This window comes from Strongyloides ratti (genome assembly GCF_001040885.1).
Source record: "Strongyloides ratti genome assembly S_ratti_ED321, chromosome : 2".
NCBI classification, from domain to species: domain Eukaryota; kingdom Metazoa; phylum Nematoda; class Chromadorea; order Rhabditida; family Strongyloididae; genus Strongyloides; species Strongyloides ratti.
The window spans coordinates 11,731,938-11,758,138 of record NC_037308.1 but is presented as its reverse complement, the minus strand read 5'-3'; the positions used below and the strand labels follow the sequence as shown (position 1 = coordinate 11,758,138).

The following is a 26,201-nucleotide window of genomic DNA, read 5'->3' as shown; positions in this document are numbered from 1 at the left end:
TAATTTACCAAATAATTATTATTATAAATTAATATTAAATATTAAAAGTTAATCTTAATAAACATATTTAATATCAATACATTTTTTACATCATAAAATATAAGGAAGTAAAAAATTTTTTTTAAATATTATTTTATACTTATCGGAAACTTTAAGATTCTTCAATTATGTTAAGTTATTCCACTTCAAAATAATTAAAATTTTTAAAATTATTATGAATAAATTATATTTAACATAAAAGTAAGAAATTTTTTTTGTCGGTTTAAAGAGTCTAAAAAGATTTATCGTTAATAGAAACCTAATATTTTTCAATTTTAAAATTACAACATTTTTATAAAAATATATTATAAATATATAATTATTTATAAATAAGAACTTATAGTATATTTATGTTAAATGATTTTTTAATAGAAAAGTATTTTGTAATTATTAGTTATAAATATATTTTACTTTTTTTAAAAAATTTTTATATTGAATTTTAACTATGTTATATTTTTAAAAAATTCAAGTTAGTTTTTATTTAGAAAAATACTTTATCTTTATAAACGTAATTTGGATATATAAAAAACTTTTCGTATAACAAAATATAGACATTTATTGTATTTTAAAATTAATTATTTTTATATTTGTTATCTGTAGTTTTTTATAAACTTTTTTTTTGTATTGAATGTGATCAAAAACATTTAAAGCTTGTTAATATATTTTTTAAATTTGTTTTTTTAATAATCTTGTCAATTAAAAAAAATTAAAATTAGATATAAAATTAAAAATTCTTTCATTTTCATTTAATTTAATAAAAAGTGTCTTTGTAACATTTTAAATTAATTTTTAATTTTGCTTATTTAGATATATTATAAATAAAATATTACATATACTTTATATGATAAATTATATAAATAGATTAAAAATATTTGAAGACATTAATTATTAATTATTTATGGCTCAACTTTTAAAATTTTTGCAATCTATTTTTATTTTAATACAAATGTTATTAAAATTCTGTGAAAACTTTTTTTTTTATACATATTGACTTAAATATTTAAAAAACATTAAAATATATATTGCAACATTAAGTTATATAAATTTCATTTTTACATTTTTAAATTAAAGATAATATTCTTAAAGATTTTTAAATTAATTAAAAATTTTAAAAAGGAAATTAAAATATACTTTTTAATTTTTGATGTTTTTTTTTTGAATATTTAATTTTATTGAATAGATAAATGTTATAAATTATTTTATAAAATAATTAAGTTTGTTTTATAGTATTTATAGTTATTTTAGTTTCTCTCTAGTTTTAATTAGTTTAAATGAATAAATTAATATTAGAGATTCAATTTTTAAAATAAATATATACTATTATATTAATTTAATATTTAGACATAAAATATGTTAATTAATAATACACTATCTACTAATATTTTTTATCTTGCAAATGAGGATGAAATAGATTTACTTGAAAAATCTTTTAATCAACATATTGTTTCAATAATTTTAAGTATATGGATGCTTTTGATTGCTATAATTGGATTTTTTGGTAATGGATTAATTGCTTTTGTTTTTTCTCGTAAACGTTCTTTAAGAAAAAAATTTTTACTTATTATTGTGATATCTATTTTATATTCATTTGGTAGCCTTTTTTTTGTATTAAATAGTTATCATATATACTTTTATAAAATAATGAAAGAACCAAGTAAGTTTGTTTATGATAATTTTTAATACTATTTTAGTTTGTACTATTCATGCATTTGCTATCTCAACATTAAGCGTTGGAGGAATCCACCAATTAACACTTTTGTCTTTTGAGCGTTATGTTGGTGTTAATCATCCTTTTGTTTCAATGAAAGTGTCATTAAAAACTAAAGTTCTTTTTGCAACTGGAGCTTTTGTTTGGACACTCTTAACAACAACACCACCTTTATTTGGTTGGTCTAGATATAAAGTTTTAGATGATAGTCTTCATTATTGTGTTTTTGATTATTTATCAAAAGAAAAATCATCCCAATTATATATTTTATATTTATTTTTAAATGCTTATATAATACCATTATCAATTATTGGATTTTCAAATTATAAAATTTTTTTAGCAGCTAAAGGTGTGATAAAAAATAGAAAAGTTATTATACATAAAAAATATCGTCATTCTCAATCTTCAAAAACATCGAATGTTTATGAAAATAGTGAACTATCAATCAAATTAGATAACATTTCTAAAAATGAATTTTTTAATAATCACCAATATTATCATTCACTTCTTATTTATAAAAAACAACAAAGAAAATGTTCAAGAGTAATTTTTTATTGTGTTGGATCATTTGTAATATCCTGGACACCATATGCATTTACATCAATTGTATCAAATATTATTTTTAATACCAGAATGAATAAAAATGTTGTTATACTTACTGCTGTTGCAGCTAAAATGTTTGTTATATGGAATCCAATCATTTATGGTTTAATGGATAGAACATTTAAAAATGAATGTATTCAAATTTTTTCAAAAATATTTAAATAGAAAAAAATCAATTTTAATGAAAACAGTCTCTTTCTTCACCTTCAAATTTTCCTGATAACTCTAATGTTCCAATATCATAAATTCTTGATGGTGTGGATCCAGATGTTATATAACTATCAGGAATTTTTAATGTTATTTTTCTTGAACATATTGCAATAAATTCATTACAATTATGAAATAATACAACTTTTGGATCAATAGATGTAATCTCTCTGTGTGAACCTTGTACCTTAAAATCACCATTCATGTCACTTTTAGTTTCAGCTATCAAATCATCAATATCTACTAAAAATATATATTTTTTTTTTATAAAAAAAGATATATAAAATTTTTTACAACATACAGTCATCTTCATCAAAAAGTTTTACCAAAGCACCATTATATGGATTACCGTTACATGTTACTCTACCAATAGCTCCTGTTGATTGTAGTCTTCCAATAAACCCAGCAGAATTAATTAATGGAATAAAAATTAAAATTAAAAATATTGAAGAAAACCACATGAATAACATTGATGAAATATTTATTTAAATTCTAACTTCTTTATAGCTTTTAAATTTTTGTTGTTTAATTATAATTTATAAACAAACATTAAACGATTGTGTTTTAAACAATTTATATATATTTATTTATATTATTTTTGCTAACAATAAATAATTTCATCATTATATTATATATATATTTTATAGTTTATTTTAAAAGTTTATTATAATAAACATTTTTTAAAATTATATTTAAAAAAAAAAAGTATTATTTTATGTTTTTATTTTTCCAGCCAATTCCATAGTACCAATATCAAATACTTTTGATGGAATAGGTCCATTGGTAATATAACTTTTAGGTATAGTAACTTTAATTCGTTTCATTGAAAATTTTCCAAGTTTTGAACCACATGAATTGTGAATTACAAGTTCTGGATCAATCTTTGTCATTTCTTTTTCACTACCACTTAATTTAAAATATCCATTTGAATCAGTTTTTCCTTTTGCCATTAAGTCATCAAAAGTAAATGTATCCTTATCATATAATTTTACTGTAATATCAGTAGCAGGTTTATCATTACATTTTAAATATCCCTGAACACTAACTGATTGTACATGCCTAAAGAAAAGACCATATGTTATTGGTAAAATATTTGAACTAATAAACATAATAATAAACATTAAGTTGATCAACATGTTTATCTAAAAAAAAAAATAATAATTAAATAAATATATAAACATTTTATTAGTTTAGTTTGTAATAATACGAAAATTCTAGCGTACATCAAATGATAAGAAATTTAAAATTTTCAACTTATTTATAGAACTTTTTATTGTTTGTTATACAGATTTTATTTTTAAAAAAATTGAATCTTTAAATATTAATTGCTAATTCGAATAATTATTGTGTGTCACTATTCAAATAGTTAGGACAATTTCGATGCTATTTAAATTCATCATTTTTTTATTAATATAAAAAAGATAAAATAATATAAAAATTTATTATTTTAAAAATATGAAAAAAAAACATGTTTTTAAAAATTTAAAAGAAACAATCTTTGACTTCGCCTTCTTTTTTTTCATCTAAATGAATGTCTCCTACATCATAAAAATCTTTAGCAAACTCTCCTTTAAAAATAAAATTTTTCGGAACAATTATAGAAAACTTTCTTGCACAAATTGCTTTAGAATTATTACAATAATGATAAAAAGTTATACGTGGATTTATTGATGAGTACTCAGTATTTGAACCATGAAGTCTAAAATAACCTTCTTTATTTGATGTACTTTGTGCCATCAAATCATCAAAATTAAAATGATCATTTTCCCATAATTTTATCAAAACATCCTCAGCTGGATTTCCATTACAAAATAATCGTCCTTTAATACCAACACTTTGATTTATTCCTCCTAAATTAGCAGCATTTAAAATATTTATATTACTATAGTATAAAAATATTAAAATTAAGATTTTATACATCTTTTAAAATTAAAATATATTTATGTTATTTATATCAAAATCATTGTTATTTTATCATTACAACTTTTAAATTAAACCAACTGTTATATTGAAAAATCAATTTATCAACTTAAAAATAAATGATTTCCACTGTGATGATTGTCAATATTTTTAACATAAATATATATGACTCATTCAATACTTTGACAAATCAAATACTTATCAATGAGTAATATATTTGTAAAAACATCCTCTTTGATTTTTAAACTAAGTAATAAATTTTATTTATAATAAAAATCAATTTAACAATTTTTATTTATTAATGAATTTAATGAAAACAGTCTCTTGATTGTCCTGGAAAATCTCCTGATAATTCAAGAGTACCAGCTTTATAAATTTTTTTAGGTGTATCACCCTGTGAAATATAATCATTTGGTATTTTTATCGTAAACTTTTTCTTACAGAAAGGAATAAACCACCAATCATTACATCTAAAAAAAAAAATTTAATTAATATATATTTATATATATTATTATTTACTTGTGATAAATATTTATTTTTGGATCAATTGGAGTTATTTCTTTATGTGAACCTTGTACAAAAAATTCCCCATTAGCGTCAGTATAACCTTTGTCAATTAAATCATCAAAATCAGCTAAAATATTATAATATAAAAGATTATATCAAATATTTATAAATATTAAACATACTGTCATCTTCATCATATAATTTTACAAGTACACCTGAAGCTGGTTTTCCTTTACATGTTAACTTTCCACTAGCACCAGTTGCCTGAAGTATTCCAATTATTCCAGCACAATGAATTGTTCCTATTAATATAAAAAAAATAACTCCAATCAAAGTTTTAAATATCATTTTATTTTGATAATAATAATATAACAAAATTTTTAATCTTTTAAACAACTCTAAATTATTAATACATTTTGAGGCGTGTCAAACTACTCATTTTATTATTATAATAATTGACAAGGTTATTTTGATATTATTTTTCATTAAACACCACTGTTACTTCAATATTCTTCCACAATGATTTTTTCCACTAGCAAAAAAAATTTCACCAACCTTCACAATCAATTCCTTATATTCAATCTTTTTCTCTTCTTTCAGAAAAATGCCTTTCTTCAATACGTTATTAATGGCTTTTCATTAATATTATAAAAAAAAAAACTTTTGAATAAATAATTATTAAATTCAAAATATCATTTTAAAATACATTTTTTAATATCTTAAAATAGGGACATACAAACACATTATTTTAAAAGTGAATGACAAAATATTTTTTTGTACTTAGATTCTAAAAATATAATTTCATTATATTGATATGAATACAATTTAATATATTTTTAATCTTTCCAGTTTGTCTATAAATGTTCAGTAACATGAAACGTAAAATGTATGATAAGAATAATTTATTAAACTACAACTCACTATAAATAATTTTTATAATACAAAAGTAAACTTTTTTTTAAATTTATTTTTAAATTTTAAAACTAAAATTATTGTTATTGGAGAATCTTTTTGTAATTGACTCATGGATTCTATCTTAACATGAATCTTAAATCAAATCTTTAATATAATAATTTTCAAAACAGTTAACACCAAAACGTTTCATTTAATCTTTTCTACGCTCATATCAAATTTTAATTCAAAACCCCTTCAAAAAATTATTTTTGCAGCACATATAATTTTTGGACATTTTGCTGCATGATCCATGTAACTTTTTTTTAAAAATCATTGTTCTATTTATTATTAATACAATTTTTTTATCTAAGAAATTTTATTAAAGAGTAGAATATCAAAAAATATTTTTATAAATGTTTTCTCGTCTACATATATATAAAATTTTTTATCAAAAGTGAAAAATAAAATATTTTCCACTACTCTTACTATGAAAAAAAAAATAGAAGTTTAAATAAAGATAAAATTATTATTAACATATTAAAGGATGTTTTGTAGGATATAATTGAAAAAGATCAAAAATTTCACATAGTGATTCTAAGGTTGTTTGTTGAAGAACAATAAAATCATCAAATTGTTGACTTGATTTTCTTGAACAATTTGCACAAAAAACATTATACACACCACCTTGATTTTCTTTAACAAATAATATATTGAAAACTTCAATTTCACATAAACTACAATAATGTGTTATTTCATTTTTATCACGAGGTTGACTTTTTGGTATTTTACTAATTGTTCCAAGATAATCAAGCAGCATTTTTTGATATGCTAAACTTTTTATTAAAACTGTTCTTATCATTCTATAAAGTTTACTATTTGTAAATCGTACATTTCTAGCAAACTGCCAACACATATGTTGTAATGGTACTAAACTTTTAAAACCATTTAAACGATTCCATTCATGAGAAAAAAAGGCTGTTTTCATTTGAAAGCTTGTCATTGGTCCAACATTCCATGCAATATTATTACACCATCCAGTAGATTCCACCCAATGAATACAACCACAATTTACAAATACAAGGTCACCAGCTTTTTGAACAAATTTATAAACAGGAACTTTTGCCTCAAGAAGTTCATCTATAGCAGGCCACCAACTTCCTTTTAAAAAATCAACACCTCTTTTTCTACACATTCTTTCAACTTTTGGAAAATATTCATATGCAACACCATACCATACACATTCACCTGGTCCAGTATTTATATTAATACTAGCAAAATTATTATTTTCTTGATGTGCTGGTGTCCTTGCTCCAGGAACTTTCATATATAATTGAACAGTATTCATACCAAAAATACAATGATCAATATGTGTAAGTGCATTACAAGAAGCTTCTAATCTACAAAATGCAGGTAATTTTGTAAGTTCTTTAAGTTGACTAGTAAATACTTTAGGATCTGATAGATCAACATTAGTTCCAAATTTAATTGTTTTCATAGGAATATTTGATGGTTTTACTTCTTGATGTGGTTCTTTTGACATTGACATTTTTTTTCTTTTAGTTTGTGGTACACTATGTTCACCATCATTATTACTTTGATTATTATATTTACCAGATGGAATATTTTTTAATTTTTCTGTTTCTTCCTTCATTGACTTTTTGAATGACTCAGCTTGATATTTAGCATAAGAAATTACATTTGTAAAACTTCTTTTAGAATAATATTCCCATGATTTTTCACCAGCATGATTGGTATTAACATCAAAAGGAAATTTATATTGTGTACGTACTTCCACATCATGATTAGGGACTGTTTCTAATAATGTTTTTGTAGAAAATAATCCGAGATCTATTTTGAGAGTTGAGGTAAGGCCTCTTATACAAGTTATAGGAGAAGCATTATAACAAAAATTTTGTAATTCTATAGAATGTGCTTCTCTTATTGTTTCAACTTGAAGTAATGGTGTTTGTGGTGTTAATTGATTACCAGATAATTCTTCATTAGGAATATCAAATAATTGTACCATTTCATTTTCTTTATATATTGGTACATATTCAGAAAGATTTGTTGTTCTTAAACTAGCAGCTTTCATTATCTCACTTGATGTAGAAGATAAAGGTATTGAAACATCAGAAAGTAAAGAAAAATATGATGGAAATTCATCCTGTGTTGATGAAACATCACAATCCTGATCTTTTTGTAGTATATACTCTAGTGCTTCCATTTTAATATTTGTATCTTCTTTAATATCTATACCATTTGAAATGTTACTATTACTTGTCTCATCAATATATTCATCTTTAACTCCCTTAAAATCATTTCCTATTTCACTACATTTTATTTGTGAAAGACCATAATTAAATATATTATTTTTTCTATATTTTGGAAATGCTTCTTCAATAACTCTTAAAGCTTGTAACTCACTAGTTTCAAGGAGATCTTTGTTATAACTTAGAATATGTTTTAAATTCTCATTAATTCTAATATCATTATGTATTTGAATATTATGACCAGCGCGTTTCATTGTATATAGTAAAACTTCTGGAGATGCCCACAATATTCCACCTTCAAAATGAGTAGTTATTCTTTTATCTATGGCTTTTTGAATTGTATGCTTAATTTCAGTAGGTAAAGTTAATTGCATAGCTTCTTTTAATGGTGGTGGTTTTATTAGTTGAGCACTATTTTGTGCTAACTGTTCCGGTGAAACAAATTGTAATTCTCTTTCAAGAACAGCAATACGTTTTTTAACTTTTTCTTTTTCTTTAAAATCTAATCCAACGGCTGTTTTATAACACTCTAAAGCGTCATGAAAATTTAAATGTTTTTCATAGAGATCACCTAAATTATACCAAGTAATACTATGTTTAGGATTTAGACGTAATGAAGAGGTAAATGCTTGTAATGCATCAACAGTTTGTTCCTGTTGACGATACAATACACCAATTGAACACCAAGTATCAGATTCACTTTCACCCTTATCAAATGATTGTCTATATTGTTTGAAAGCAAAATGGGCTTTATCTTTAACTTCACTATTAAGACGTCCTAAAAAATAGGCAGTTCTACCACAATTAGGATTTATTGTTTGGCTTTTTTCTAATAATTCACTAGCTTCCTTTGTATTACCAGCTTTAAAATTTAACCATCCAAGTTGTCTGTAGATTGCAGCTTGAACAGTAGCTGGAATATTACCAGGTAACTCGTCCAGAATATTTTTATATTCTCGTCTTGCTCTCTCTAAATCTCCAGCACACTCGTAACAATGAGCAATACTGAAACGTATTTCTTCTTTGGATAAAACGTAACCTTCTTTGGAAAAATTTTGAACTATTGTAAAATGTTTTACTGCTCTATTGAAATCAAATTGTAATTGATAAATAAGACCAAGGTAACAATGTGCGTTAACTGATGCACTTTCGTCTTCAAAAATAAATAAATGTTTAAGAAACGCTTCACTGGCACTAAAAATAATTATTTTGATAAAAAAAATATTTAAAAAATTTTTTTTATTTTATTTTATTTATTTATTTAAATAAACAATTTAATAAGTAGCCTTAAAATTCACATGATACAACAACATAAAAAATACTCTAGATGTGTAAACTACAATTAAATTGATAAGGAAATTAAAAGACACCTATAATTTTAAATAATATTAAATATTATTAAAATTGTCAACTAAATGTACTTTCAAAAGATCATTTAAAACCAAAAAAAAATTGTATAGGTACAAAAAGTACATTTAAAAAAAAATACTTTCGTATAAAAAAATAATTAAAAAGAAAATAATATATTCAAATTTTTAGTGGTTAGTCATGTCACAAATGAATCAGATATATATTGAACAAACCCTATTAACGGCACTATGTGTAATAGAGGTCAATCATCTCAATAGTATATTTCAACATTAAAGATAGGCATAGTGTTACTTTATATGCCAGACAACCAAACGAATACACATATAACTATTACCAATACAAAGATATTGTAAAAAAACTACAACTTACAGTGTAAATTGTTTCAATTGAAAATAGGTTACTCCTAAACCAAAATAAGCTCCAAATGATTTTGAAAATAAATCTTCATTTTTTTTTAATAAACTTTGATAAATTGATAATGATCTTACTTCATCACCACCAACTAAACACAGATGAGCCAATTTCATTTCTAAGTTGAATAACTTCGTTATATCGTAATCTGATTCATTAACTAAAATATTATAACACTTGTTGAGGTAATGATATGCCTAAATAAATAAAAGAAAAATTTTAAATGAATATTTAATACAAAAACAAGTATTTACTTACTTTGAATAATACTTCCAATTGTCCTACATCATTTTCAATACGCCATTTATGAAAGACAGGGAAACTTAGTGGTGAAAGACTTTTTATTGTATCTAATTCAGATTGATTAAAAGTGATCAACGTTCCAAGATTTAGCATTTTTCAGCAAATCTGGAACTAGAAGAAAGCTATTGATTCTAGACCACATAAAACAGGCCGAGAAAGATACGTTATTCCACCTTTTCCTCCCATAAACTTTTTACGCGGCATGAATTCACATTTGTCACTTCTAAACATTTTACTAACAGTGTATAATTAGTGTCCTATAAAGATTTTTGTAAAAAATGTCTTTGACAGCCTTTTTTTTAAAAAATTTAAAGAAAAAATGTATAGATAAATCTTTGTTGTAGCAATTAAAAATAATAGATAACAAAATTAAAGTCAATTGGAAATAAATTAAATTCGATTGATAAAAAATAAGTAACAACAATATAAAATATAAAAAAACTTTGTTTTTAACAAATTCAGAAGTTATCAACTTCAAGAATAACAGCTTTATCAAAAAGAACACGGAAAACAAATATTTATAAACAATAAAAATCTTTTACTTGTTAATTTTTAAAAAATTACTAAAGATAAAATGTTTAGTTAAAAAAAGCTAAACTTCTAAAATAGAAAATATTTAATACTCCAATTAAAATGAATTACAGTATTGATAATTGATGAAAAAAGATTAACAGTAATTTGATAGTTAAGTATTTTAATATCAATCTATCAAATTACTACTGCATGAATTACAAAAATAGCACAAAAAATAAACATAATACACAAAAATTAATATAAATAAGATACAAATTGATAATAAAAGAAGTAAGAGACAATTTCTATACAAAAATAATAAATATAATAATCTAATTAAAAACAATCCATTTTTCACTATCAACTAATTCACCAACTTCATAACAGTAAATTTTACCGACTGATGTCATATTGGCAATCACCATAAAGGTGGAGTTTTTAATCAAAGAAAGTATGAATCCCAGGTAAAATTGTCAAATGATTTATTGAAAAAGAATCCCACCACTACATTTAAAAATAAAGAACATCTTTTTTACTTCTTAAAAAGATGCCTCACTTGCTTTTAAAAGTTATATGCAAAAAAAACAGCATGTGAACACATAAATTACATTTAAGAAAAATTCTAGAACCTTCTATAACCTTATAGAAATTGTACGACCATTTTAAAATTTATTATAGTTGAGTATACTAATTAAAGCCAATTTTATTTAATATATGGTTATTCAATTCCAACCATTTATGATTTATGTTTTCTTGAATTTAGTTTTGAATGTAATATGTTGATATCCCTAATAATACCAGCAAATATATATTTTATAAAATAAAAAAAATACCATATTTCAGAGCGATTTAAGTCGACATTATACCAAGGAGTAGAATTTTTTGATTCAAAGATTTTTAATGAACAAAATGTCTGGTAGTTCAAACAAAGTAAGTATCAAAATATTATTAGTTATAGTATATTTTAGGTTGAAGCTGTAATCAAAGAGTGTAAACGTCTTATTGACCTTACATCAAATGCTGTTGTGCAAGAAAAGTTAAAAGAACTTTTGGAGTCATCTAACAATGAACTTGCCAGTTTACGATCAGCTGAAAAATTGGCTGCTGAAAAGGGACAACAGCAAACTTCTAAACCACTTCGTCCTTTAACTAAGATAACAAATTATTGTAGGTATATTATATTTATTTGTAATCTTTTTTTCAAATATTTCTAGCTTATGAGGACAACGAATCTAAATTAAAACTTTATTTGAATATTTCTGGAGCTAAAGAAGCACCTGCTGAATCGTTCCAACTTAATGTTGAAAGTAATTCAGTATGTTTCAAAGCAACAAATGTTAATGGACGTGATTACGAATTTATTCTCAAGGGACTTTTTGATAAAGTTATTCCAGAAGAGTGCAATTTTAAACAAAAAACAGATATGATTTTGATTACATTGTCGAAAGCCAAAAAAGAGAAATGGACCTCTGTCTTGAAGTTAAATGAGAAAAAGAAAAATGCTTTCAGTGCTGCTGGCGATGAATCCAATCCTCAAGAAAGTATTATGAATTTAATGAGAGAAATGTATGAAAACGGCGACAACGAAATGAGAAAGACTATCGGTGAGGCTATGTTGAAAGCCAGAGACAAACCTGGTAGTCTCGGAAGTGAATTTATGAATCAATAATATCTTCATCAGACGTATTGTTAATTTAATAAAATTCGTTGATAAAATAAATTTCATTTAAATATATATTTTAAAAATTTTATTCATAAATAAACCAAATATACTTAAGATAATTTTGTGTTCGGTTGAAGGTCAGGATAATTAGATAAAATAATTAATTGGTGAATAATAAGGTTAGGTAGGTAAATATTCGTTAAGACAATTAGAAAAATATCATAACAACACTCTGAAAAACATTTCAAAGCCTAGCAACTAAAATATTGTTAAATATACATGTATTAGTGAATAGTACTCAAAGTTGCTTTAGAAGAAAATCTTTGTAATGAACTCTGAAGATTAAATGAGACATTCGATAAAGCTCTTCTGATATTCGAATGACGTTTACTTGACTGATTTCCTACGGCGGCTGCAGCGCTAACATGATTTCTAAATAAAAACATATATGATAGAATGTACAAACTTACATTGCTTTCCTAATAATAGTAGTTTCATCTGGATTACATTGATATAATTGATCTAGGTCGTGAGGAGTAATTTCTTCCACTCGCATTTCACGGGACGACTGAGTTATTAATTGGCAAACTTGATTAAAAAAAGATGATGGGTTTGCATGAGGTACCGTATCATTAACAGGCTTCAATACAATAAATTCATCACTAAGCTGCAATCGCATCTTTAATATATAAATACCAGAACATTGGTCATCAGAATAATGAAGAACTTCCCTTATCTTGGGAAATAGTAGAAAATTAATAAATCTGTATGGTTTTGTAGAAGGCTTTTTTAAACTTGCAAATGAAAACTGCCTAGATAATGTTGAACTAGTGGCAAATGAATTATTGAGATTTTGTGGTTGACAATGAGACCTAACTTTAGCAGAGATAAATATATCGTTAAATAAGAAAAATTTAATTGTTTGTTTTTTATATTTATGCCAAAAATTTCCAAATGCACCGACTAATTGACATTCTAAGGAACTATGAAATAAACGTGAGCTGGCAATGACATCTGGAGGTAATCCTTCAATTTCATTACAAATTTCAAGGGTTTTTGTAAAACCTTCTGTGACACGACGAGATTCATTTGATGCAGATACAACATTATCCATCATTATTAAAGCTTGTTCCAAAAATGGAACATCAGGATTTCCTCTTTCTGTTTTTGCCAATATTTGTTTTAGTAACAGAATTACACTTGGTAACCTTTGAACAGGCCTAATTAAAAGATCTTTGAGAGTATTTCTTTTCATTTCCGGTCGTGATTCAACACATTTTAAAAACACTTGGAATTTTTCATTCATTGCAATACATTGTTTTAATACATCACTAGCTGTATCATAGCTATTTATATAAGGACAATAAGCCTTTTGTAAATCTCTTGATGCATCAGCCCATATCTTACCAATAAGATGATCTGACTTCCAATGATATATATATGCACGTAATTTGCTAAGTATAGCACTATGAACTAAAAGAATAGCATGAACTTTTGAAAATATTTGACTAATTTCACTTTTAGAGATTAATTCATTACCACACGCAATTTGATCTTCTAGAGCTTTTTTAAACTCAACTTCCATAGTTTCTAAACATTTACAATAATTTTCTTCTGTTTCTAATAGTTCCTTACATACCAAAAAGCGTTTGTCATGTTTTGCTGGAGCAGGAATAGGATTTGTTAAATCTTCTTCACTAAACATTTTATCTGAGAGAACCGAGGAGCTAGAATTGTTAAATGTACCATCTAATGAAGATTTTGAGACATTTTTCTTTGCTTCAGACAAAGAAAGTTTAGTAGTAGTAGGTGCTACTCTTTTTCTATTTGACATTGAAATTATACCTTGTGTTAAAGGTCGATGTATAGCTGAGTACGCTTCTTCATGAGCACAACATTTCACAGATATTGAGGTCCAAAACCATTCCGCTGTTACATGTGCTATATCACTATTATATGCACCATCTTCCATAAAAGGGAGGGTAGAAAAATTTACTTTATTATCAATAAAAACAGCATGAGTTGCTTCGTTGTATGTTTCTGCAACACTTCCTTCATATTGCTCTATTTTCTTGATCATTGCATGAGTATCTTCTTCCTTAAATCCATATAAAAAAATACGAAGTCCAGCAAAGCATGGAACACTATGTTCATTAAGAAAATCTTTATTTAATGGATCAAAATTTAAATTATCTCTTTCTGCCCAACATGCTTTTAACCAAGAAGGTGCAACTATCGTCCCCCCAACCGATATAGCTAAACGATAATCTGTACCTCTGGCAGCTTTAGTAATAAGAATATCATTAATAGCATACGATCTTTTAGCACTTCCTCCCATAAAGTGAACATAATCAACAGCTTGCCTAGTTTCTCCCTTGTTCAATGTTTTTACACATATTCTTAATTTGTGAAGTGTATAGCCATACTTTGGACGATTTGGTTTAGGATAAGAAATTTGAGTATTTGTTCTAATATGATATTTCACTACTCCTGGTCCCATAATACGTTTCCCATCTGCATAAAAATAATTAAATTCTGTAGTCGTAAAATCATTCATATAAAAAATAATATCATGATTGTCCCTATATTCTAAACCTCGTTCACTAAAAAAAAGACGACAATTAAAATGATTTTCTAAAAGCTGCAAATTTTCATCTGAAGGAGAAATATGACCCACTACACAAATATCCACAGGGCCAGTATGGTGCTGATCTGATCCACTTCCACCGAAAGCTATAGTTGATTCATCATCACCTATTTGAGACGCATCTAAAAAGTAATAAATTTTATTAATCATTACGATGACATCAAAATATACCAACTTACTATCTGGATACAAAGAATATTGTGATACAGAATCAAAATTATCCGCTCGAAGTGAATACATTTGACAATTCAGCATTTCTCGAGAACAAAGGAAATAGATTCCCAAGGTAAAATTGATGTAAATGCTACGTTAGTATAAACTTTTCGTTATTCTTATTCAAAAACTTATACAAAAAATTTCGGCGGCGGTATTCCAATAGAATTTTTAGCACCTAAAATAGAAGAAGTTTTATATTTACAATTGCTCTAATTGATAAATAATTCCAGTCATTTGTTATTTTATAGGAAATTAAATTAACAAAAATTAGAAAAGTCAATAAATTTAAATTTTAAAAATGACGAATACTAAAAGAATCTCCATATATAACAACATATTTATTATGTAATGATCAAATAGAAATAGTTAAGTTGAAGTTGTCTAACAACTAACTCTACGCCAAAATGGCAAACATCAAATAGTAACTGTGTACAGTAAAATTATTTAGATGACACTGATGGGATAACTAAAATTTGTTTCATTGTCATCAAACTTGTTTTTGGCGCCTATAATATTATATATATACTATGTGTCTTAAAGATGTGGTTCTATAATTAATATGCTATTACCCCAATGATTATTATAAAAGATTTGGAATATTTTTATTTATATCATTCAAACGATAAAGTTCATGTAGTAAATAATAAATAATAGTTTTATTAATTAATAGATAACATTTATAATATAAAAAAATATATTAGTGTTATTTAATTTTAAAATAAAATAATTTAAAGAGTAACCCATGAACTTAAAAAGGCTCCAAGACTGAAAGTAATTTCGACCTTGATTTTTTTCTGCAAAGTTTAAAATGTTAAATGTATACAAACAAGGATGTTTTTTGAAATCATTTTTTTATTTAGATAAACTTTTCAAAATAAAAAAAAAATTTTTCTAAAAGATTATGTCTTTACATATATTATATATCAAAGAATGTAAAATTAACATCTGCTTCAAAAGTTTATTTAAAGTAGAAATTGACTAAAAGTAAAAAAATTTTGATATAAATGTTTGTGTTTTTGAAGTAAGGTATAGAATTTTCTTATTTTTAAAAATTTTCTTAGACTTATAACTTTTAAGAAAACATTTATCAGTGGAATAAAAAAAAGATCTATGAAGGTTTTTTCTTTCTATCTTTTAAATACTTAATTACTTTTTTATATTTTTTACTTTTTGAAATAATTTATATAAATCAAAATTTTTTTTACCTGTGATCTGTGATCAATTATATTTTTTAAATAAAATAATTGTTTCTATACAATGATGAGAAAAGGAAAAAAACATTATCAGAAACAAACAGCTTGTTTTTTACATTTAGATATGAAAAACTTAATTGCAAGTTTAAGTTTCTTTAAAAGTTTAAAGGATATATTTTAAAAACAAGTGTTTAAAAAAAAACATACTTAACCTTTTTTTAACTTTAGACCAAACTTCACTTTTTAATCACTTCAAATAATTATTCTATAGTAATTGTTCATTTTGCCTTTTTTTGATACAACAACTATATAAAATCGTAATCTTTCAGAAAAATAATTGCACTTTTTGTTATCAGTGCACTTTTATTACCTTAAAAAAATTTATTATAAATCAAAAAAAAAACGAAGAAACGTTTAACAACTCATTTCCTATCTACATATATTAAAAAATAAGTGGCTTTTATTTTATATACATTTAATATTTAAAATATTTAAGTTTATATTTAACTTATGGAACAACAATTTTTCTTTTTATTTGATTTATTCGTTTGAATATAATTCATTTCCCGTACAATTTCAGCAAACACTAAATTAACATTATGGCCAGTTTTAGCAGAACATTCAGCAAAAGGACAAGACCAATACTCTGCCAAAGTTATTCCTTCCTCAACACGAACTTGACGTTGACTATTCATGTCTATTTTATTTCCAATTAACATTAAAGGCACATTCTCGTTCGCCTAAAAGAAACAACAATAAATTTCAATGTCATTTAATAAAAAAAAAAGAAATATTCTACCTTAACACGAATAATCTGATCACGCATACTTTTAATGTCATGAAAAGTTTGCTGATTAGTAATCGAATAAACTATTATAAATCCTTGACCATTCTTTATATACAAGTCCCTCATTGAGGCAAATTGTTCTGTACCTGCTGTGTCTAAAATTTCCAAAACACATGGTTGACCATCGACTTCAATTTCTTTTCTATAAAAATCTTCTATTGTTGGATCATACTTTTCAATAAACGTATTAGATACAAATTGAACAGTCAGAGCACTTTTTCCAACACCACCACTGCCAAGTACAACTACTTTAAATTCACGCATTACAAATTATTTTTGATCAGATTAATTTCTATAGTGAATAGTTAAAAAAATTAAGTATAGATAAATGTTTTACTTTTACTTAAAAAGTGGCAGCTGGAAATAAAATAATAATATCAAATTATAAATGATTCTTTTCAATTTAAATATATATAAAATTTTTTGTCTAAAACCAATTAATATTGTTATGTGAATAATTTTGATATATTGTTGATAGCAACTATATTGAAAAATGTTCGTTTAACAAAAGTTTGACAGTCAAACTAAAGACATTATAAGTATTATATATATATACACTCACACCCTTATTTCTTCAAATATACAGTTTTACTAAAGTAAGAATCGACATAAAATAATAGAGTTAGTTATATACAAATAACATCCAAAATATGTTCCATAGAAGCGAGGACCGGTCTTAGAAAAGTTGAAACAAGGAGCACGCATATTTAGAAGAGTTATAATAGTAATAAAAATATTGGTCCGGATTTATGTAATGTTACTATATATATATAATGTTACAAACGTTATTATTTTAAAAAGTACTGGTAAAAGATGAAGCATAACTTTAGTTATTATATCACATAAATATAATTTTAAATTTATATATATAAAAATATCGCCAATTTTTTAAATGTATGGTATAACATTTAAAACAGAAAGAAAAAAAAAAGAAAGATGAATGCATTAAAGAATAGAATGACTAATAGCTTCATATAAGAAACATAAAATTTCTTATAGTTTGAGCAAAAAAATATGTTAAAATTTTTTAATACAAATATTTTATATTATAAGGAAGATATTTCAAACGTAAGCGCAAATATAATTTATTTATACCAATTCAATTAGCAGGAAGGACGAGTTCAACAACAAAATGATATGTAAAGTGGTATATACAAACTTGATCAGGTGGTAAAGAAAAATCACTTGTTATCCGGTATCAATCAAAATGTGATCGTGGTATAATTTCACAATTCACTTATCAAAAGAGGTATTGAAAAATTAAAATCAGTCGTGAAAACATTTGTATTATTAAAAGATTAACTTGCAACTATGTGGTATAGTGTCGGCACTTTCGCGGTAGAAAACTAATCAGGCGGGGTTATTATACATTAAGGAAAAAAAAACTTTTTTAGTAAAAAAATGTTATATTCATTGTAATAGATATATTATAAAAATTAATAAATAATAAAGTATATTGTTAATATATAATGTCTATCGTCGTCAAATATTTTGTCACTTTAAACGATTAAATTATATTCTTTCAATTAATTATTGATAAGATTAAATAATTATATAACCATTAACTTATTTATTATTATTAGTAAAGATTAGGATAATTAAATAGTAATTTCTAAAGTTATATTAATATGGTATTGATTTTTTTTGTTATCATCACAACCACTGGATAAAGTTGATTAAAGATTTTTATATAATAAAATAAGGAAAGTGATGTTACTTAACCTAATTCACACATTACTTATATAATATATTTATAAACAAAGGAAATTGGGTGGAATGAACATATATTTTATTTTGAAGTCGAGTAAGTCAAAAATCTGTTTTTAACCACCATACTGCATAATTATGTGTAATTCTCTTTTATGACAATCTTTCATCAATTATTAAAAGAAGACGTTGATAATTGTAAAGAAATATAAATTTGTATCTAACATATTTGCTAGGTCTCAATTTATCTTACAACTTGATGACTATATAATTAAACGGATCAATTTTAATGTTGGTATCATATTTTTTTTTTATAAAATTTAAAAATAAATAAAGTTTTTTTTTATGTTTATGATAATTTAATAATTGAAATAGTATGATGAAATTTTTAAAAAGTTTGAAAGTAAATTTTTTTTTAATTATGTAAAAAAAAAGTGCATAAATAACCACTTTGAACATAAATTATATAATAACAAAAACTTTTTAACATAAATTTTTATATTAATTTTAACACAAATAAAATCAAACCCGTATCAAAATTTGTTTTCGTTTAAAATTAAAAATAATACAGTAAAATATATAAAGTTTTAAAATGCAAAAACAAACAATAAATATTTAATATATTGATAATATTTAGATTATTAATATTTTAAATTTTTAAAAAGTTTTAGTACTACACAAACTTTAAAATCTAGTCTAATTTAAATAATTAATCAATAAGAAATTTTAATTTATTAAATATCATTTTAGATAAAATAAATTGTGGGAATATAAAATATTTATAGGAAAAATATGATTATTAGAAACTAACTAATTTGAAATTCTATATTTGAGTTGATATTGACACAATACACTAAAAGATAAAATATATGAATTGGAAGTAAATAAATACTTACCGCCCAGAAGAGTCTCTTTTTTTTATTAGTTTTACTTGTTCAACAATTTTCTCTCCTGGTGATTTTAGTATTTCAGATGGTAAATATAACTCAGCAATCTCTTTAGTTTTATTCTCTGGGACATCAGATGCTTCTGATAGTACAAAATCACTATCGAAAAATGAGTCATTATGTTTTCTCAAAGACATTATATAACATGAATACTCTAGATGTATTATAATATGAATGAATAATTCTAATCATTTATGAATATAAATATTTATATTCAAAAATATAAACAAAAGATAAATTTATGGAAAAAAAAGGAAACATGGAAAATTAAAATTACACAATGAGTTAATATTTAGTCAAATTTTACGTTATTTTTTAATCTTATAGTGGCAAATAGCTTTTGTAAATATTTGCATATTCTTTGTTTTCAAAATGAGGATGAAAATTAACTTTTATTATATCCTTAAAACCCTCTTCATATATTGGTGGTTCTAGCATTTTTTGACTACGTTTAACTTGTGATTTTGTAGTTGGATCATATTTGCATTCACCAATAATTTGTTTATAAGCTATATTATGACAACAATGATATATGTATAGGTCAAAATAAAAGCATCGAATATTTATTTTTAATTTTTTAGCTATATCAATCCAAAATTTTCGAGTCAATTTTTCTAGATTTTCTTCATCAACAACAATATTTTTTCCTGAATTTAAAATTTCTTCGATAGCAGTTACTGGATTTTGAAAAATATTACTTTTAAGTTTTTTAGAGTCATTGATTACATGATAATTATCAATATTAAGATATTTTGTTACAAAAAACGATTTTCCAGATCCCATTATACCAACAAGCACTAAAATTTCTTTTTCATCTGATGTTATCTTTGAATTCTCAGGTATTAAAAGTGGTGATGAAATATTGAATAAATTTTTTGGATTAAATAGTACATCATAATAAGCACCTTTATACTTCATTTTTTTAAAAAATTCTTCTGGTGTTTTAAAATCAATTCCAATATTTAGTGAAAATAACTTATCACTATCAGTAAAATCTTTTCTAAGTGGTGAAGGTCCATCTAATCTACCAGCACCATCACCAACATAAAATGAATCAGAAAGATCTACACAAATATCATCATTATATTCATTACATAATAAATCCCACATTCCTCTTGATGGTTTTCTAAATTTAGGATGACCAGTAGAAATAAACACTTGTAATGGTATATTTATTTTTTCCATAATATTTTCAATACGTTTTTTTAAGTTAATATGTGTTTTTCTTTTAGATGAAATTGCCTTTTGATTTGTAAATATAACAATTTTAAATCCTTCATCTTTTAATTCTTTAAATTTGGTAACAATATTGTCAAAAAAAAACTCCCAATCATTGTCGTGTTTTGGATGGACATCCCCACCAATTGGTTTAATAATAGTATGATCTAAGTCAAAACCAGCAATTTTTTTACTTGCTTTTACATCAAGATAACTATAAACCCATATTTTATCATCACAATACCATGTTCCATTTATTTTTTTTGGTATATTCTTTTCAAATATAGAATACATTTTACTGCTTTTTGTTGGTACTTCAGTTATTTTTTGTGGACTCCTTTTTCTTTTTGGCATCTATAAAAATTTTTATAAAACTAAAATTATTTTTTTATAATTAAAATGGTAATAAAATAACCTTATAAAAAAAATCGCGACAATAATTAAAAACTATGATTTAAATACTAATATTCAAGTTTATGCTTGTTTAATACTACTTTATTAAAATAGAACAATGATTTTGGAATAATATTTGACATTGTTTATTTCATGTAATATTTAGCACCATATATAATTATCTCAACATCATTATTTCAATTAAGAAAATTTATAGTCTTCTGGAAAATTTTTTTTATTTCAAGTGAAAATAAAAAAGTTATTTTAATGTTTTTTTTTTCAACCATAAAAGTAACCCACTTTTTATGTTAAATTATAGAAAAGATAATTAATTTGAATTATTTTTATAATATATGTTACCCAAATGATAAATAATAATTTTAAAGGGATAAAATTGTTTTTAAATTTATGTAACAGACATTTAAATAATGTTTAAAATAATTATTTTAAGAAAAACATCATTTTTGAATCTTAGTTTAAAAATTTTATGGATATAGATTATATTATAGAATGTAATCTTTTTAAAAATTACGTGAATGAGATTTTGCAATAACATAGACAAGTTATATATATTGAAAAATAAAAATTGTTATGTTTTTAAATAGTATTGTGATAAGAAAAAAATACTTCATTTCAGTTATATTTTTTTAACCCGTTAACTAAAAAGAATCTCTATATTTTGTGTAATTTTTATAAACATTCTTATCTCTCATGATACAAAGACATCCACAACCGGAAACAGGGCATATATCAAAAGCTCGAAACCAATTAACTAAATGTTTCTTATGACCACCATGTAAGCAATTAGTACACCAAGTAAACCAATTATCAGAATTTGTCTCATCATCATTTTTATCGTCTTCATGCATTGGAGTTCCAAAATGTAATCTACATATAGAACATTTTGGTAAAGGTTTTCTACAATTTTTACATGACATTGAACGACCCTCACTATTTTTATCTTTTTGTTTAAACAAAGAAAGATGTTTTATATCACTTTCATTTTGTGAATCTTTTGTTTTATCTTTGTTAATTGGTTCTTTACAAAAATTACAGCATATTGTTACCTGAGGTGGATTACCAGTTGGAGAAACAAAATGATCATTAATTTCTTTTGTAAAATTTACAGAACGAATACTTTTTGAAAGGCAGCCTAAAAATGTTCTATTTAAGTATAATGACCAAGAATTAAGTAAGTCCATATAACATCTTATTATAATTAAACTTCTTTCAACATTTCTTTTAGCATATATTTCATATAAAAATAAGTCAGGATTTACAATTGATTTTTGACGTTCTTTATTAGATATTTCTCTTTCTTTTAACATTAATGAATTTTTATCAAAATATACAAATTCTTCCTCTGTACAATCACCAAGAATAAGAAGTAATGCTGCATTTTGTACATCACCAGTTCGATCTATATAATTATGAAATAATTGATGAACCTCTTGATCATTATACAATCCCATCATAATCAATGCTGATAATTGTGCTTTTTTTGTCATTGATTCTTTTATTCTTTCACATTCTTGAAAAAATTCTAAATCAGTTAAAAATAAACTTGCAAAAGCAATTTTATCTAAAAATGTGATTTGTTCAAGCTCAAAAATTTCTTTAAATTTTTCATTGTCTTTTGATTTTCTAACAGAAACAAATATCAAAAGAGCCATTAAATACTGATTATAATATTTTACTTTTGATAACATTTCACAATCATTTAATTTTTTACCAACACCACTTTGAAGAATTTTATCAAGTTCTTTTAATACTACTAAATATTTTTCATGATCATCTCTTGTTTCAACTTCACTAATAAATCTTGAACTTAATTCTTTAGCAAGATCTAAATTTCCAGAAAATGCTGCAATTGTTAAAGATCGTGGAAGTTCACAAACATCTTGCTCAAATTTTAATGAAAGATATTCTTGACTTGTGACATCATCAACTGTTGGCCAACCACAAATTTTTAAAATATCATTTCTTCTTGGATGTTGAAAAAATTTATATTTTATGACAACTTCATCTTCATCTGATGATGAGGATGTTACATGACTATTTGTTTCTTTTGGTTTAGGTTCTATTTTAATACGAGGACCAGTAGAGTATGATAAATCTCTACCCATACCATTTTCAGCAATTTCTATCATACCAGGAAACTTTGATCTATATTTATCATTAACAACTTCATTTTCAACTCCACGTACTGTCATTCTAGATAACCATATCCATACATTCATAAGATCTCGTTTTTGTGCTTTAGGTATATCATTATCATTTTCCATTACTAAAAGACTTTTTGATATACATGATAATAAAGGATTATCACTTTCACCATATCCAAATCCTTGAATTGCTCGATTTTTCATAACATCAGTAATATCTTTTTGTAAACTATTTTTTTTCTTTTTTCCAATTATATTATCATGTTGTACTTTATTATCATTATATAAATGAGATTCTTTTATTAATATTTCATTGTCAAAAGATGTACATATAATTTTATTAGTTGGGCAAATTTGGGCTGTACCCCTTAAATCAATTGAATTAATAGAAATTTTTTTACTTGATGATAATGTTATTAATTGATGTTTTTTAATAGGATGCCAATCAAATGAAATAATACTTTCATCTTGATTAAGTGGTACAGGTAATATTATATATGGATGTTCAATATCTTGTTTTCCATAATTTTTTATATTTTTTAAAATTGGTTTTTCTATACAAAAATCACTTGATGTAAATGATGTAATATTATATAATGGATATCCTTGATATAATAAAGTTAAATCATAATTTGAATTTTTATTCCATGCAAGTTCAATAAAATTTCTCATACTTTTTTCTTCTTTTGAAAAATCCATATCAATAACATATACTGGTTGTCTAAATCTTCGTAAATCATATATAAGAATTTTTCCATTAGCATAACAAGCTAATCCATTACCTTGATTTGGTTCGACTATCACATTACTTATAGGTTCATCGACAACCAACTTTTCAATAACTTGATCATTACAATTTTTTGAATAAATTTCCATTTGATTAGAAGATGAAACTAAATATCGATTAGAATCTACCCAATTTAATGACAATATACGATGACCAAAAGAAGCATTATATATACAGGGAAGGCCTTCATTTTCATGACAAAATTCTCCTAAATCATAAACATTTACAATTGAACCTGGGTGTTCAGGGTGAAGTGAGTCAGCAGCTACACCAATAACATTTGGATCGTCACGATTAAATTTTATATCCCGAATTAAACAATCATCAATACTGCTATATTCTGGTCTAATATCAACTATCCTATGTAATGGATCTTCAAGATCTGTTAAATAAACACAACCACGGTTGTTTCCAAATGCAAAAAGTTCATTACATATGTCAGATGAACATAAAATATCACCAGAAAGACGTTTAATTTGAACAGGTTTCTCTTTGACTTCATTTTTACCATTCTCTTCAACAGTATAAAATAATTTTATATGTTTTGATGTAGTTAAAATATATTCATAATTTGAAGCTTCAAGCCATCGTATCCTTGGTGAATATGTAAACATTCCGAAAAAGTAAAATGTCAAACTATTGATAAAAATAACAACAAAAAAAGCAAATAAATAAAAATATGTAAATATTAATAATGATTATTATTACAAAAAAAAAAATTTTTTTTTATGACAGTTAACTTGTAGCCTTTTTAAAGCAATTGAGTAACACATTATTTCACACCATAAGGTTTTATTGGAACAAAGTTTATCAAAAGATTTTTTTATTTAAAATTTTATATTTATTGCATATTAAATATGTTGGAAAAATTAAAATATTTTATCATAACATATCATTTCATAGTTTGTTTTTAAAAATAATTTTATATTTATACAAAAATTCGAGTATTGTAATGTAAATTATAAAAAAAAATCTTTAATTTCAGAAGTACAAATATTAAATAAATATTTTAATTTTAAGATAATTTAAAAATTATAATTTTTAATAATTTAGTATAGTTTATATATATTCAAATATTAAAAAATTGTTAAATATGTTTATTTTTTAATGAAAGTATAAATAAAAAAAAACTGTAATAAGGTAAAAAATATTTTAAATTTTAAAAAATAGTTATATACTTTTTAAAGGTCTTATTTTTTAATAAAGGAGATAAATATTATTAAAATATAAAAAATAAAATAAAAATATTTTGTTACTTTTTGACATTAATATAAATTACAAGGTAGATGGAATATCTCTACTTAAAGTGTAACTAAATAAAGTTTTATACACTAAAATATATTTTAAAGATTAAATTCAAACTATGAATAAAATTTTCTGTGATTTCCATTCTTAAATACCTAAACGTTTAGCTCACCATAATACGTAATTTGTCTCTTAAAAGAAAATTATCTTTAACATCAAAATATAATTTATTTTAAAACCTGCTTTTATTCATTAAATACAATTAAAAGTTTCTATAATAAATATATTTATTAAAAGCAATTGAAATTTTAATTTCACAATATATATCAAACTTTTTTTAGTACATCACCGTGTAACGTAAATAATTATAAACAAACAAAAAACTTCTGATTATAATATTTTCCAATCAAATAGTCAATAAAATTAT

At 23.8% G+C, this 26,201-nt stretch overlaps 11 protein-coding genes across 11 annotated transcripts; 2 read left to right on the top strand and 9 right to left on the bottom strand.

Annotated features, from left to right (window-relative positions):
- Positions 1 to 1,680: 1,680 nt before the first annotated feature.
- On the top strand, positions 1,681 to 2,515 carry SRAE_2000376500 (Melanopsin; the record flags this gene model as incomplete). Its single annotated transcript, XM_024654997.1, has 2 exons — positions 1,681 to 1,693; positions 1,731 to 2,515. 2 exons carry the CDS (start codon positions 1,681 to 1,683, stop codon positions 2,513 to 2,515), a joined length of 798 nt encoding a protein of 265 aa, XP_024508313.1.
- Positions 2,516 to 2,528: 13 nt separating this feature from the next.
- On the bottom strand, positions 2,529 to 3,018 carry SRAE_2000376400 (Transthyretin-like family-containing protein; the record flags this gene model as incomplete). Its single annotated transcript, XM_024654996.1, has 2 exons — positions 2,529 to 2,800; positions 2,859 to 3,018. The coding sequence occupies 2 exons, from the start codon at positions 3,016 to 3,018 to the stop codon at positions 2,529 to 2,531; spliced, it is 432 nt and encodes a 143-aa protein (XP_024508312.1).
- Positions 3,019 to 3,270: 252 nt separating this feature from the next.
- SRAE_2000376300 (Transthyretin-like family and Immunoglobulin-like fold domain-containing protein) lies at positions 3,271 to 3,666 on the bottom strand (the record flags this gene model as incomplete). The annotated part of the gene is made up of 1 exon (XM_024654994.1): positions 3,271 to 3,666. The coding sequence occupies one exon, from the start codon at positions 3,664 to 3,666 to the stop codon at positions 3,271 to 3,273; it is 396 nt and encodes a 131-aa protein (XP_024508311.1).
- A 373-nt stretch (positions 3,667 to 4,039) lies between these two features.
- On the bottom strand, positions 4,040 to 5,332 carry SRAE_2000376200 (Transthyretin-like family-containing protein; the record flags this gene model as incomplete). Its single annotated transcript, XM_024654993.1, has 5 exons — positions 4,040 to 4,407; positions 4,559 to 4,585; positions 4,796 to 4,947; positions 4,997 to 5,111; positions 5,167 to 5,332. The coding sequence occupies 5 exons, from the start codon at positions 5,330 to 5,332 to the stop codon at positions 4,040 to 4,042; spliced, it is 828 nt and encodes a 275-aa protein (XP_024508310.1).
- A 1,075-nt stretch (positions 5,333 to 6,407) lies between these two features.
- Positions 6,408 to 10,326, bottom strand: SRAE_2000376100 (Histone demethylase UTY; the record flags this gene model as incomplete). The annotated part of the gene is made up of 3 exons (XM_024654992.1): positions 6,408 to 9,342; positions 9,889 to 10,127; positions 10,189 to 10,326. 3 exons carry the CDS (start codon positions 10,324 to 10,326, stop codon positions 6,408 to 6,410), a joined length of 3,312 nt encoding a protein of 1,103 aa, XP_024508309.1.
- Positions 10,327 to 11,655: 1,329 nt separating this feature from the next.
- SRAE_2000376000 (Calcyclin-binding protein) lies at positions 11,656 to 12,415 on the top strand (the record flags this gene model as incomplete). Its single annotated transcript, XM_024654991.1, has 3 exons — positions 11,656 to 11,676; positions 11,715 to 11,913; positions 11,961 to 12,415. 3 exons carry the CDS (start codon positions 11,656 to 11,658, stop codon positions 12,413 to 12,415), a joined length of 675 nt encoding a protein of 224 aa, XP_024508308.1.
- A 278-nt stretch (positions 12,416 to 12,693) lies between these two features.
- Positions 12,694 to 15,296, bottom strand: SRAE_2000375900 (Protein ECT2; the record flags this gene model as incomplete). Its single annotated transcript, XM_024654990.1, has 3 exons — positions 12,694 to 12,841; positions 12,880 to 15,178; positions 15,236 to 15,296. 3 exons carry the CDS (start codon positions 15,294 to 15,296, stop codon positions 12,694 to 12,696), a joined length of 2,508 nt encoding a protein of 835 aa, XP_024508307.1.
- Positions 15,297 to 16,968: 1,672 nt separating this feature from the next.
- Positions 16,969 to 17,576, bottom strand: SRAE_2000375800 (RE63021p; the record flags this gene model as incomplete). The annotated part of the gene is made up of 2 exons (XM_024654989.1): positions 16,969 to 17,205; positions 17,265 to 17,576. The coding sequence occupies 2 exons, from the start codon at positions 17,574 to 17,576 to the stop codon at positions 16,969 to 16,971; spliced, it is 549 nt and encodes a 182-aa protein (XP_024508306.1).
- Positions 17,577 to 19,829: 2,253 nt separating this feature from the next.
- Positions 19,830 to 20,103, bottom strand: SRAE_2000375700 (Hypothetical protein; the record flags this gene model as incomplete). Its single annotated transcript, XM_024654988.1, has 2 exons — positions 19,830 to 19,872; positions 19,916 to 20,103. 2 exons carry the CDS (start codon positions 20,101 to 20,103, stop codon positions 19,830 to 19,832), a joined length of 231 nt encoding a protein of 76 aa, XP_024508305.1.
- Positions 20,104 to 20,287: 184 nt separating this feature from the next.
- On the bottom strand, positions 20,288 to 21,538 carry SRAE_2000375600 (Bifunctional polynucleotide phosphatase/kinase; the record flags this gene model as incomplete). Its single annotated transcript, XM_024654987.1, has 1 exon — positions 20,288 to 21,538. The coding sequence occupies one exon, from the start codon at positions 21,536 to 21,538 to the stop codon at positions 20,288 to 20,290; it is 1,251 nt and encodes a 416-aa protein (XP_024508304.1).
- A 698-nt stretch (positions 21,539 to 22,236) lies between these two features.
- Positions 22,237 to 25,143, bottom strand: SRAE_2000375500 (Zinc finger, C2H2 domain and WD40/YVTN repeat-like-containing domain and WD40-repeat-containing domain-containing protein; the record flags this gene model as incomplete). The annotated part of the gene is made up of 1 exon (XM_024654986.1): positions 22,237 to 25,143. The coding sequence occupies one exon, from the start codon at positions 25,141 to 25,143 to the stop codon at positions 22,237 to 22,239; it is 2,907 nt and encodes a 968-aa protein (XP_024508303.1).
- Between the last annotated feature and the right edge of the window lie 1,058 nt (positions 25,144 to 26,201).